The sequence below is a fragment of the Gossypium hirsutum genome, chromosome D11 (genome assembly GCF_007990345.1).
Source record: "Gossypium hirsutum isolate 1008001.06 chromosome D11, Gossypium_hirsutum_v2.1, whole genome shotgun sequence".
In the NCBI taxonomy this organism is placed as follows: domain Eukaryota; kingdom Viridiplantae; phylum Streptophyta; class Magnoliopsida; order Malvales; family Malvaceae; genus Gossypium; species Gossypium hirsutum.
In genome coordinates, this window is record NC_053447.1 from 58,997,276 (window position 1) to 59,011,879 (window position 14,604).

Genomic DNA, 14,604 nt, shown 5'->3' on the forward strand with positions numbered 1-14,604 from the left:
GCCAAACACACGGCCGTGTGACGCAGAGCAATTTCAAAAACAACATTTGTTTTCGAGTTTTTCTGAGTTCTAATCGAAGTTTCAGGTTAGATTCACACACCTTATGTTATTTTTGATTAGCCACAAAACAGAGCACTCATGAATCCTACATACGACATTAAATCATACTAATTAACAACCATGAATTAGACTAATAATTAACTTTGGTACTTTCTCTTTACTAAAAACAGCCCCCAAAATCGGTATTCGAATACTTACCCCGAAGAAAACGGCGACTTAACAACAACCTTTATCAATACTTAACTCACCGAAGGATCGTTGTTCGTCTCACAACACACTATTATCAGTACCAGAACGGGAAAACTCAATATAAGAACTATTAAGATAAAGAAAAGGAATCTTCCTAACTCCATGCGAACCAAAGAAAAATACTACATTACTACAGTAGAATAACAACCAACACTTACCCAAAAGATGATCAAAAGATTAACAATGCAAAAGTATGACACACCGAAAATGATAAAAGAAAAATAGAAGAGATGGCGATAAGAGAAAGTGAAAAGAACAAAAACAATTTTTCCTTATTAGCCAAAGTTCACAGTAAACAAAAGAAAAAAGAAAATATGTGGAGAAAGTAGAAAATTTTGGACGAGAAGAGTGGGGGAATGGGAGAGAGAGGAATGTGGGAGAGATTTTTAGGTTAATTCAAAACTACCAACATCCCATTAAATCACATTAACTAACCACTCATCAGATTCCCTCAGAGTTCAAAATAAAAACAATTTTCACTTTGCACACATGAGGACTCAAACACAAAATCAAAGGGTAAGCTGAGTCTTATCACTAACCAGCAGGCTCATTCTTGTCAACAATTAAGCGAAAATAATTTATAATCCAGATGTTCAAAGATAGGGGTTTAGGCAAAAATTAGAAAAAATGTAAGACAAATGGTTCACACTCAAAACTTCACTCACACAAGCACAACACCAGATCACTTCACTTGTCATAATTCCCACAACCTTTACTCAAAAACATGATGTGACCACTCTTGGTCTTACTAACCCAATTTCTTCTAACATGGTTTTTGGGATGTGATACATTCTTTAGGGGTTACAATAGGATAAATTTGAAGGGGTTATGGACATCCATTTATCAATGGATTTACAGCACTTTGAGTGTAGTAATTACTCCAATTCCTACACTCCTCTTAAGAATTGAAAAGTGTAATTAGAGTGCTCCAATTACATCCAATTCGATGGGACCCACCTATTATAATAGTTACCAAACATGTCATCACCGGGTAATTGCAAGCAATTACACTCAAATCCAATTATCAGGTGGCTTTCCAAACACTACCTTAAATAATCTTAAAACATCTCTATTTTAGAAAAAAAATTATGGTGTTTAAGTAAAAAAAAGATATAATATTAAATATAGACCTTAAAGTTTACATATTTTGTTAATTTGACCTTCATTCTTTCTTTTAGCTAAATTTGACAATTAAGCCTTCAAAAAAAGTTAAATCGTTTTTTTAAATGGAAATGATAACTAAAATATTAAAATTTTAATGCTGATATGACACATATTTTTTTATATACCAGGTTAACAAATAATTTAAAAATTATAAAAATATTTAAAAATACAAAAAGTTTGTAAAAATTAACTTGAATTATATGTGGATTGCCATGTGAGCTGTCATTTAAAAAAAATTAACATTTTAGTCAAATTTTCTATTAAGAAACAGAAATTCAACACTTTTCAAAGGTAAATCGATTTTTTTAAGAGGTTAAGGGTCAAATTTAATTTTTTAAAAAATAAAAGCCAATGGATAAAAGATGTAAACATAGAAGGCTAAATATGATATTATACCTAAAAAGTCAATTTCCTTTCTTTTCTTTCTCAATTTTCTGCCAAACAAGACGTTAACAGCTCCACGTGGCATAATCGGGCATTGCGTTCAAACGCAATCCCAAACGAAATTCGCAATTCCATCTCGTGAGTCCATCAACACACGCGTTTGGGCAACCGCAAAAAAGTTCTCTTTCCCAGATTCATCACCTTCTCTCCAACAAAAAGCTCAATTCTCTTCCCTTTATTTCATGCACTAAACCATAGATTTTTCATCCTCATTTTGACCCAAAGGTACCATTTTTCTCTTCTTTTTTTTCTTCTTTATCAACCCACCAATTTGGGGTTTAAATTTCATCCGTGATGATAAAAATAGATTCTTTTGTGTTTTTCATTTCTGGGTTTTTTATTTTAATGCTTTTTGGTTAATGGGTTTTGCTTATGTTGTGTTGCTCTGCAATTTTCCTCCAATGGGTTTGTTTTTTTCCGTGTTATTTTTTCATGGCTTGAACAATGAAGAGCTAATTATTTTATTTATCTAATTATTAATGTATTATGTTAGGGTTTCAAGAGTGACTATTATATTCACTTGTTTTTTTTCCCTTGTTGCGTGTCTGTCTGTGTTTCAGCATGTGTGTAAGAATGAGAATATATTTATGTATGAATGTGCTTTTTTTATGTGTTCATGTACGAATTAGTGTATTTATTTATGCATAAACGTGTCTTTTGTATGTATGTGAATGCCTCTGGGTCCGTTATACATACATACATACATATATTAATGTATTTATGTATGTATGTATGTATGTATGTATTTATGTATGTATGTATGTATAGGGGAATGTTACTATTTTGTAAGAGTATTGAACCAAGTTCAACTCTTTGATCCGAGGACATGGATGCACCTAGTATTGGGAACCATATGTGTATCTGCAAACCTACAACTTTTGCATGCGAATGTGAACGATTGATGCTACTGTGAGTATGTGGCTGTATATAAACGAATCTGGAATGTTATTGGCTTGGTCACTATCGGATATGTTCGGTTGGTTGACGTGTGATTCTCTGATTAAAGTATATTTTTGTTCGGAAACGGAAATGGCTTATACTTTGATGATCTTAAGTTCTTAATAGATGATCTTTTTTTTTGCTATTTCTTTTGTATTTCTATGACAAGCTTGTTTGTATGATTCTTTTTCTCTTTCAATTTTGAAAAACTTTGTTATAGATGAAGAATGCTCGAATTCTTACAGTAGAGGTTCCTCGAGGTAGGAGTAATGAAAAAATCAAGGCAGTATGGGACAGGAACTTAACGATGATATTCTGTGATCTTTGCATAAAGGAAAAAGATCATAATTGTAGGCGAGGAACTTACTTTAAAAAGGAAGGGTGGTCGAGGTTGGTTGCGAATTTTAACAAAGAAACTGGTAAAGAATATGAAAAGTCGCAGCTGAAGAATCGATGGGATCTACTGAAAAAAGAATGGAAGCTATGGAAACAGCTCAAAGGGAATGATACCTGTTTGGGTTGGGATCCTAATAAGAACAATATTGATACTTCAGAGGCATGGTGGGAAAAGAAGTTAAAGGTACATGATTGATTTTCATAACGAAGATTTTATTAATCTTTTTTTCTATTTTCTCGTATATAAGATCAATAACACTCATGTATAAATGTGCAGCTAATGCCTGAGGCTACAAAGTTCAAAAATGGTGGTATTGATCCAGAATTAGAAAACAAATTAGATTGGATGTTTCAGGGTATCAATGATGACGTAACTTTCACACCCACATTTGGTCTACCGTCAATTGATGGAACTGATGATGATGAACCGCCTAAAGTAGAGGTTGAGGAGGTTGTCGCTGTAGAAGATATTCAAATGTCGAAAAAGGCAATGGGTGAACATTTCAATGAGATGGATAACCATTGCATGGAACAGAATCCTCAGGCTCACTCCGAATCCGAGCACCAGTCAGAGCCACCTCACCAGAAAAAGAGATCTCCGGAGTCAGACTCTTCTCATCTCAACAAGGGTAAAGAGAAAGTACCAAAACTAATTGGGAGAGTTTCAAAACTATCTAGGCAGATAGATAGATTGTGTAGTGCAGCCGAAAGTATGAGTACGGCAACTTCAGCCAAGGTAACTTTTGAGCCATATAACATTCCGGAGGCAATTCGAATGCTTGATAACATGGAGGAAGAAGTTCCGAAGATGAGCAAATTGTATTTTTTTGCCACGAAGCTGTTCATTGACAAGGATAAGCGGACGGTATTTATGTCGTTGTCAAGTGATATCAGAGCTTGGTGGCTTAAAATGGAGATGGAGGAGAGCTCCAAGGCTGCTTAAAGGTATAAAATGACCACAATGGTGAGTACTACCAACATTTTATAACTTAATTTCAATGTATTTGATCAAGATGATGATGGTGATGAAGCTAGGAACCTAACAGTTGGATGATATCTCATCTAGCTTAATTATGTTGTGGGACCCTTGTTGCCTTTAGGTTTGTGGGAAATGGCTAACAATCCCCATTTTGATGTAGATAGATTAGTTAAATGTATGTTCACTTTTTATGTTCATTAGCAGTAATCAGTGAGTTCGACATGTTGATTAAGGGGTATTCATTTTGGTTCTGTGAAGGATACTGAACTAAGCTGAAAATATGGTTTTATAAAAGGATTTATATATAATCCCATTAAAATCAAAACTACTTATTTTTAACAAAATTATAATGAGTTGATATCATTTAATACATTGTAAGTGCATGAAATATATAAAAAGTAGTAGTTAGTAAATGATCACATTCTTAATTTAAGAATGCCATTAAATAAGTTTGAAGACTAAGCAATTGGCTTCAATGTCATGACCAAACATAACACACGCAGAAGAAAAGAAAAAGAACTGTTGTTTTCTCTTTTTGGTTACAGTGGGAAAAGCAGTAAAGGTCCAAACTTAGAATCTTAGAAAAAACCTGTTAATTTACAGTTTTTGGTTCCACTTTCTTTTTTCAAGCTAACTAGAGCTCCTAACAAAGAGAAATAGATGGAATTTTTTTTTTTACTTCCACTAGCTTTTATTTCTTTTCTGATATGTTGATACTAAAGGGGCTTCATATATACTTGAAATACTTCATTGTTTTGGTTTAATTTGGGGTGAATGAGATTCTACCAGTATGGACCAGAGGACATGAACATCCTCATCTGTGCATGACTTCACATCTTCATATAAAATATATATCCCTCTACCTGAAATTCACCCGCAAAAAAAAAAAAGAAAAAAAATATAAAAATATGCTCAATCATATAAAAAAGAAGAGACAGCCATGAAGAATTATAATTTATAACAACCGTAGAGAGCCATGTTACTATGGCTTGAGTGTAAGTATCAATTACGTGTATATATTCTGTATTCATGTCTAGATATATGTCGAACATAGATATCAGATAAGAATACTTTAAGAAGGTGAAGATTCGGATCAATGTAACTAAGAAGTTATGAAGATCCTTAATGGTGAATGAATGAAGAATGCATATAGTAAAAACTGAGTAGAACAGGCATTGAAAAATAGCAAGTACTCTTTGTTGGAGCAGAGTGCATGCGAAACCAGAGCTTCTTCAAGGGGAAGAGGAGGGATCTGAGCCACCCCATTTTGGAAAAATGGAGTGATTCATGGTAGGTGAAACAAATGGAGCATTTAGAGGGGGGGAAATCCAGAGAGAGAATGTTGCTTTGCTTAGACAATGGTGAATTATTGATTACAATATCTAGCACCATATTTCATCTTTTCTGTTGCAGGCAAAAGGTACAAAAATGGCAAACTAATTTAATTTTTGGTGTTGTGTCTTTTCACAAACCTTTCCATCTTGTAGCATGAGGAACAAGACTCAGTGTGTGATATATTCAATCTTGTCTCAGATTCCCTACCTTATACCTCAAGTCAGAGTTTAGACCAAGCCAAACCCCATTAGTGCTATTTCAGGGTCATGTCTCTGAGGGACAGTTGAACCAGTGACTCATAAATGCAGTCAAATTCTAAAGCCACTTTCTTTCAATCTGCATTTTAAGACAAGTTTATCAGAAATAAATAATACAAAATAGGTTGCATGTAATGATCCTAAGATTTGGTCATGGGTGGTGAATACTACAGTCAAAAACTGGGTTGGTATTTGACTATGACAATATCTTGTTGTGTTGGCATTTAGGGAGAGTGTTTTGAATTGATAGAGGTTACAGGCCACCTGACGAAGCTTCTCCAGGCATTGGGCATGCTCTTTTTTTTCATTTAAGCCATAGCCGCACTTTGGAAACTTCTTCTGGACAAACATTACTTTTCATGTTGCTCAACAATTGCTTGACCTTCAAGTAATATATATCACTGAAATATTCATGACATATTGCTAAGTATTAGATTACAAGTGCAGCATAGGGTGTAATTGATTCAAGTTGAGCTGAGCCCGAATACTAGTAAGCTCGAGTTTGATGCGAAATTTAGAGTTCAATATTCGATTCTTGCTTGATCACACATCTATTTTTAAATTCATTTTCAATTTTCATACTCAAGCTCGAGTTATACATATTCAAGCTCAAACTCGGCTTGATATTAAGCTTAGAGTCAATAATTTATATTGAGGGAGTAATGTAATTTAATAATATAAAATATTAGAAACAAAAAGCTCAATAAGACTTGCGAGCTATTCGAGCTAAGTATTTTTAAGCTCAAGTTTAAACTTAGCTCGGTAATTATTGAATTGAATTCGAATTTTTTATTTAGGTATGTAATAAGGCCCAATTGGCCCAGACTATTTACAAGACAAAAAATGGGCCGTCCAGGCCCAATAGTCCAAAACCTAGCCCACCTAGCATCCTAAACTTCCCAAACCCTAGCCCCATGTTCAGTTCAGCGCCGCAAGCCCCCACGACGCGCTCCACCTCCGACAACTCCAATCGACGCATGTTTCGGAGCCAACTCCCCCGCGCATCACGCCCCTCGCCGCCGTGAATCTCGCGCACGCACGTACCTACAACAAGCGAATGAGAGGAGCAAAAAATCGGGCCAACCGAATAGATTTTTTGGTTTTCATTTTTTCTTTCCCATTTTCGGCTATTTAAAAAGCCATTTGTAATCTGTAAAAGGGGAGGGGGGGAAATACCGAAAGAAATTGAAAGGCAAATAGATTTTTCTTTTTGAAAGACAAAGGTTTTCTTTCTCTCTGGTTTTTACCTCATTGAGATTATCATTCTTTTATTTTGTTTCATATATACATATCTTTTTTTTCTATAGAGTTTCTTTTTATTTTTATTTATTTTTGTTTAAAATATAAAGAAAAGGGACGAACATACCTATTTTTGTCGGAATCGCTGAGTTGGCGCCCCTCTCCGTCGCGATGGGAGACCGGGGCGGCCGTGGCATGCCTCGATTGGCGGCGGCGGCATAAAGGAGGAACCCTAGCAGAGCTTCTCTGTTATTTTTTTCTGAATCAAAGAGGAAAATGAAATTTTTTAAGGAAAATTTGGCATTTATAAAGGTTATGAAACGACGTCGTTTAGGGCCTGCTTCAATGGCCTCAAAACGACGTCGTATAGGGCCAAAACCCGCATGTGTGACCCGACCCGCTTGGTAACCCGCATGTTTTCGCTAGGGGGATATTTATCTCCTTGGTCCCTCTGCTCTCTTGTCGTTTTTAATGCAGTCCTTTTCATATTTATAATTTTAACTCTGTGTTTTATTTTTTGTTTCAATTTGGCCCATTGTTGCGCACCGTTTCAGGGAGACGGGTTATTTTCATTTTAACCCCCTCAGGGAATGCGCGCATCGCCATTTAGTCCTTCATTTTATTTTAATTACATTTTTTTTCTTTTCTCTTTTCAATTTGTTTTTTTAAATTGTTATTATTATCATTATTTATACACGTATTCTTATAGTATACACATGCATGCTTCTTTAATATATATATATATATGTTTTTATAGTATATGAATATTTTAAACTTTTTTTTATGCATACAAGCAAATTTTGATATACGTATACTCTTATATTTTTTTTTACTTTTGCAAATAGTATTTATGTATATTACCATATATTTTTATTTTCATATATTATTCTTCACTTTTTTTTACAAATATATATATATAAATATACATGTACATTTTTGAATATACATATATTTCCTATATATTATAATTTTAAAATATACATTTATTTTTACAGCATATATATTTACATTTTTTTTAAAACATTTTTCATTATTCTATATATATTTCATTACTTGAATACATATTGTACATATATAAATATTTAAATATATACATATACGTATACCTTTTTTTTTCTTTCTGTAAATATATGCATATGCATTTTTTTTATACTTTTATTTTATTTTTAATACATGTTTTGTTTGCTTTACTGGATATATTTCATTCCTTCTATTTGCATGTATACTTGTATATGTGTTTTAGATATATGTGTACATATGTTTGCGACTTTACTGTTATATTGTATTTGTATATATGTATTTGTAAATATTTATTCGTATATGTTGTAAATTAAAATATTTGTATCATATTGTACATTAACTTTTTAACATACCCTTTTGAAAATATATTTTGGCTTTAACTATACATCAAAGTTATTTTCTTGATTCAAAACTTTTTTTTTGAATAAAAGCAATATTCGGAGTTTGGGATTTCGAGGGAAATTGAGCCGTAACGTATTGGGTTATGATTTTCTTTGATGATATTAAATAACCGATGATATTCTTTTTTCAAAATGCATGAGCATAAAAATCATTTTTGGGAACTTAACTTGTCGTGCCCTAACGTATTGGGTGTGGCCTGTTACTTTCTCAAAATGAAGATTTTCACATAAAATAAAAGTGATATTCAAAGTTCGGGGATTATGAGGGATTGTACCCTAACGTATTGGGACTCGATTTCTTTACATGACTTGAACAATTGGTTATCCTTTCGCAAATTTTATCATTCAAGCTTATCCTAAAATCTTTTTAACTTTCGACACTAAGACATCAAATAGTCAATTTGGTACCGATTTTTGGGCGTTACGAGGGTGCTAATCCTTCCTCGTGCGTAACTGACTCCCGAACTCGTTTTCTCAAAAAAACGTAGACCAAAATAATTTTTAAGGTGAGCCGATCACACCTTAATAAAGGATCGGTGGCGACTCCAGTTTTTGTTTTTAAAGTCGACAACTAAATTTTTGTTTTAAAAAAAAACGGTTTTGACAGCTTGGCGACTCCACTGGGGACTTTGAGAGTCGAGCCATAAGCTGATTATGTTTGTCTTTGTGTCGAAAATCAAAAGTTTTAAAAATTCACGAGTTCCCTTCGCATTCATCGTTTTTTTTTCATTTTGATGTTGGTAACTTTGCATTTGCATTTTGCCTTTCACCCTTAAGTGGGAGCAAGAAACTAGTCCTTCGTGAGGTTTTCACCTCCGTACAGGGTAGTGGACCACTTCCGGGATACATCCGTACCTATGTCTTCGTGAGATTTTAATCTCCGTGCAGCCATAGGGACATGTATCCCCCTGAATTGAACTCGATCCATATGAGCCTATAATGGGTGAGGATCGAGGAATCTGCTGGTTCGGGTACCCCTTACTCTAGAAACTAAGCCTCATATAGTGAGCTTTAGGAACTTGCCCTAGGTAGAACCACTTCGATTCCCTAGTATTCACTCGAATAGGTGTTCTATTTATTCTTATTTGCTTTTGCTTTGTACTAACCTGTTTTCTTTTTTTTTGTTATGATTGCATTACATTTTCATCATAAAAGAGGTGTTGATTCACGTTTGGTTGTTAATAGAGAGCTTGTCATAAGGAAATGGGTTTCTTGATAAAGTGGAAAATAATACGATTGCCCGAATATGTTCCGAGAAAACACAACAAGAGGAAGATGACAATTTAATGGAGGACTACATAACCATTGCTCCGTTGCCCGAAGACTCAAGCTGATGAAGATTATTCGAGAGCCGCTGAACTCTTTTTTTTTTAAGGGAAGCCAATGAGCATCACGACGATAAAGGAGCAACGAAGCACGGCCCGGATCAAGTAGAAAGGAGATAGAAGAGACATCCCTTTTGAAGAGTTCGTGAGATTTATCTTAATGCTTGAATGAAGAAGAGGATCGAATGACTCCGCCTATAAGGGCAAAATCGTATATATATCTGCTTTATGTAAAGAAATTTATTTTCTAGTAAAGTTGTTCTAATATAATTGAACCAAGAATTAACGTCTCTTTTTGCATTCACTTCATGCATTTGCATTACACAACATCACGTGCATTAAGGACCATTAAAAGACCCTAATTGAGTAAAATTATTTCAGCTAAAAAACCAACATTCCTGCGGTACCCGAACAGAAACTAAAGGAATGGACCAAAGGTTGGAGAGATTAGAGCTGATGCAAATACAGATGCTAGAGCAATTGGCTAAATTTCAACAAGATATGAAGGAACAGATGCTAGAAATCCAAAGAAATTTGATGAGACAGTTAACCCAGTTATTGGATATGAGGTTAGGAAAAGGAAAAAACCCAGTGGTCCACTTTGGGAATGATAATGAAGGCCCTGCATATCTTCCAGGCTTTACCCCAACAAACATCCAAGCACAACCAAACACATATCCACAAAGGGTAACTGTTAACATTCGACCACAGTACCAGACCAATATCTCGACACCGGTGAATTTCGCGACAGGCTCAGGTTCCAATCTTAGGGGCAATCTAACTAATCCTGTTGTCTTCGATGATCTAGCAGAAACAAAACAGGCGAAAGTAGAGTTTTCAAAACAATTTGAAGATCGTTGCAAACGGAATGGGCAAGAGTGGAACTCCCAAGACAATACTTCAAAAGTCTCGAGGAAGAGGAAAAATGAGGTGAATAATGTGGGTAGGTATAACGAGAGTTATTCAAAGCCGATTACCGCAAACCAGCCAAAGACGGTTACTATTGGCCATCAGATCCCCTCAAGACAAGAATCTGGCACAAAGCAAAACATTAAGAAGTCTCAATTTGCACCAATCCCAATGTCGTACCAGGAGTTGTATCAAAGTTTATTTGACGCACATGTTGTCTCCCATTTCTACTTGAAGCCTTTACAACCTCCGTACCCCAAATGGTACGACACAAATACGCAATGTGACTATCATGCAGGAATTACGGGGCATTCTATAGAAAATTGCACTGCCTTTAGAAAGCTGGTCGAAAGGTTTATCAATATGGGCATTGTCAAATTTGAGGATTCATTCAGTACAGAAAACCTGCTACTCAATCATATGGATAATGAAGGGACTACGATGAATGAAGAAATGTTGGGAAACGTTCACATCAGTGCCGAACACGAAGAAACAACTGGAGAAGAGATCTTGTTAGATGTTCGCCCTTTATAAACTTAGGACTGTTCTAAATAGTTGGACTGCAAAGGAAACCCTGTAGTATTTAGAGTCTGTTAGAGTAATGTTCAGAACACACTTGTTGCTTTCAGCCTAGAAGCAATAAGAATTTCTTTGTGAGATAGGCTCACGTCTAAACATTATTATTTTAATGAAATACATTATTGCAATCATCTTTGAGCAAATGTTCTTTCATTCTTTACGTTTTTTTTCCATTCTTTCAATTTTTTTCTACCAAATTATTCATTCATTTATTCATATTACTCATACATTCTTTTGTATATTCTTCGGTACCCACTATGGGTCCCCAAATATCAATGACATGAGTGATGCTGCAACAGACCCAGAATCTCCTTTTGAGTGAGACATGTGTTTAGAGGGATCTCACAACTTTGAAGATGACATGGATTGTAGCTTATTTCTGGACTTATTAAGGATGGTAGAGCAGGAAGGAAATTTTACCTCATGAGGAGACAATAGAAACTGTGACCTTGAGGGAACATGCATGACCGGAAAAAATAAAGTAAGACGTTGTTGAGTTACTTCAAGCATTCAAAGATGCTTTCACATGGTCATACCAGGATGTGCCAGGTTTAAGCGCCGTTATTGCAATCTAAACAACAGTACGATATCAGAAATTTACAGAATGTTCAAGGCAAATATCATGAATGGTGCAGTGAAAACGTTACTGGGGCAATGCCATTCTTTTCAGTTTATCACGATTTTATCATTGAAATTGAAATTCTTTCTCTTCAAGTTTTGGCTGAGCTAAAATAAGATGAAGATCCAATCCTGATACGATTAGTTGAACCTAATTAAAGGAAAATGCTAGAAACTATTCATCATGGTCAGATGTACCAAGAAATGAATGATGCGAGCCTATAGCGAAAGGTTTGTCCCAGAGAATTCCATGATGGCAACCTAATGCTGAAGAAACTCTACAAAAAGTATAATGGATGCCAAATTGGAAAGAACCTTAGGTTACAGAGAAGGTTTTTTTTTCCAAAGGAACTTTGATTATGAGCGAGATGGATGATAAGTCCTGTAAACTCAGATTCAGTCAGGAAATGCTCCGCTTAAAGAAGGAGATGACCAGGGTAAAAACCCACAAATGGCACTTTGAGTCATTAAAAAATGATGAAATGAAAAAATGAGAAAGTGAAAAGGAAAATGAAAAAGTAAAAGGGAGAGGCTAAGGTGAAAACCCGCAAAGGGCGCCTTAGACCAAAGGGGATTTGAGTTGAAAACCCAAAAAAGGCGGCTCAAATATTGATCGGAATGGGGCATGAGGTTATCAAAGCAACTCAAATACTGATCAGAATGGGGGCATGCAGTGGTCTTGCTATACCTGAATCAACAGGAAAGGGTAGGCGACATTTTGGGGCATCGACAAAGTACTGTAGATATCCTAAACACATGTTAAACTCAGAATGGTCTTCAGAAAGTCTGTACAGCAAAGTTCAAGCTGCGATATCTGGGGCACCTAATGCTTATACTATTTTTGTTATTCTTGGAACATTTCATTCATTTCTAGGATACGTATTCCTAAATCAATTTCTTTGTTATCTATTTTTATTATCCTTGATAATTTATTCATTTCGAGCTATGGTCAGAGCCAACTCTATTCTTATTCATGATCTTTTTACAAGCATGTTTCATTAGAATAATGATTCATAGACTAATAAAACTTTCACAATGGGGTTTTGCATATTACTCTAGAAGTTTCTAAATAATACAGGAACCTGAAACATGACTATTATTTAGAACGCACCAGGTTGGAAATCTAATAAGGAAAGGTCTAAATTCAGACATCCCTTTGAGTTTTTGCTGTCTAAAATATCGATTGATCAAAATGGCAAGATGTCGTATTGGTGACAAAGCTTCAATGAACAAGCAAGCAATGATTACTGAGTAATAAGGAGAAGTTGTTCTTGGAGAAGATTTCTTCATTTGTGCATGAGCATTTGGTACAACACCCTGGGAATGGTGTAAGAGACCAAAAAGTTTCACATCTTATATCCTTGAATTGCGATAACAGAAGATTGAGAAAAGCCGCATATTTTTACCATTGGGTTACAGTGGGAAAACAGTGGTACAATTTTTGCATTCCAGTGGATCAAACTTGGAGGTTTACAGTGGGGGCAATCCGGTCAAGTGTTTCTTTGGAGACGCCAGCTGAGCAAGAAGGTGTTATAACACATTAGTGATGAAACCTTAATAAACTTGGAGTAATAATAACCCAAGCGTTAAAATATCATTTTCATTCAAATGTCATTCACACATGTCTAGTTAGGAGCATTTGATTCATTCTGATCATGACATCCTAATCGTTAGGCATAATTAGGTTCACTATACAGGTCATGTTCCCCAGAGAACAGATCAGTGATGCTAGCAGATCTTGCCTTCCTGCATCGACAGTGAAGCAGATTGAGGACACCAACCTCGCCTCCCTCGGTTGCAGTGGAGCAGGTTGAAGATTTTAGATCTTGTCTCTCCAAGCAGTAGTGGAACAGATCAAATATGGTGAATTTTACCTCCCTGTGGTTACAGTGGAGTACATTGAAGCCAGTAATTCTACTTCCCTGGGCAGCAGCGGAATAGATTGAAGATTTCAGATCTTGCCTCCCTAAGCAGTAGTGGAGCAGGTCAAAGATGGCAGATTTTACCTCCCTGTGGTTACAGTGAAGTACATTGAAGCCAATAATTCTACTTCCCTGGGCAGCAGTGGAATAGATTGAAGATTTCAGATCTTGTCTCTCTAAGCAGTAGTGGAGCAGATCAAAGATGGCAGATTTTACCTCCCTGTGGTTACAGTGGAGTACATTGAAGCCAGTAATTCTACTTCACTGGACAACAGCGGAATAGATTGAAGATTTCAGATCTTGTCTCCCCAAGCAGTAGTGGAGCAGATCAAAGATGGCAGATTTTACCTCCCTGAGGTTGCAGTGGAGTACATTGAAGCCAGTAATTCTATCTCCCTGGGTAGCGGTGGAATAGATTGAGGAAAATAGATCTTATCTCCCTAAGCAGTAGTGGAGCAGATCAAAGATAGTGAATTTTACCTCCCTGTGGTTACAGTGGAGTACATTGAAGCCAGAAATTCTACTTCCCTGGGCAGCAGTGGAATAGATTGAAGATTTCAGATCTTGTCTCCTTCATCAGTGGCGGAGTAGATCAAAGATGGTGAATTTTACCTCCTTGTGGTTACAACGGAGTACATTGAAGCCAGTAATTCTACTTCCCTGGGCAGCAGTGGAATAGATTGAAGATTTCAGATCTTGTCTCCCTAAGCAGTAGTGGAGCAGATCAAAGATGGTGAATTTTACCTCCCTGTGGTTACAGTGGAGTAC

At 35.7% G+C, this 14,604-nt stretch overlaps 1 protein-coding gene and 1 long non-coding RNA gene across 2 annotated transcripts; one reads left to right on the top strand and one right to left on the bottom strand.

The window, feature by feature from the left end:
* Window positions 1-1,912: 1,912 nt before the first annotated feature.
* LOC107945979 (L10-interacting MYB domain-containing protein) lies at window positions 1,913-4,463 on the top strand. Its single transcript, XM_016880157.2, has 3 exons — window positions 1,913-2,142; window positions 3,077-3,436; window positions 3,530-4,463. The coding sequence occupies exons 2-3, from the start codon at window positions 3,077-3,079 to the stop codon at window positions 4,193-4,195; spliced, it is 1,026 nt and encodes a 341-aa protein (XP_016735646.2). The 5' UTR covers window positions 1,913-2,142; the 3' UTR covers window positions 4,196-4,463.
* Window positions 4,464-4,736: 273 nt separating this feature from the next.
* Window positions 4,737-6,286, bottom strand: LOC107945980 (uncharacterized). The gene is made up of 2 exons (XR_001696797.2): window positions 5,425-6,286; window positions 4,737-5,094 (listed from the first exon to the last, which is right to left on the bottom strand). It is a non-coding gene; the product is annotated as an uncharacterized lncRNA (long non-coding RNA).
* Between the last annotated feature and the right edge of the window lie 8,318 nt (window positions 6,287-14,604).

Bases quoted from the DNA above. Each gene is read 5' to 3' on its own strand.
- LOC107945979 (XM_016880157.2), top strand. From the start codon at position 3,077: ATGAAGAATGCTCGAATTCTTACAGTAGAGGTTCCTCGAGGTAGGAGT. The intron at 3,437-3,529 runs GTACATGATTGA...ATAAATGTGCAG, and splicing joins GGTGGGAAAAGAAGTTAAAG to CTAATGCCTGAGGCTACAAA.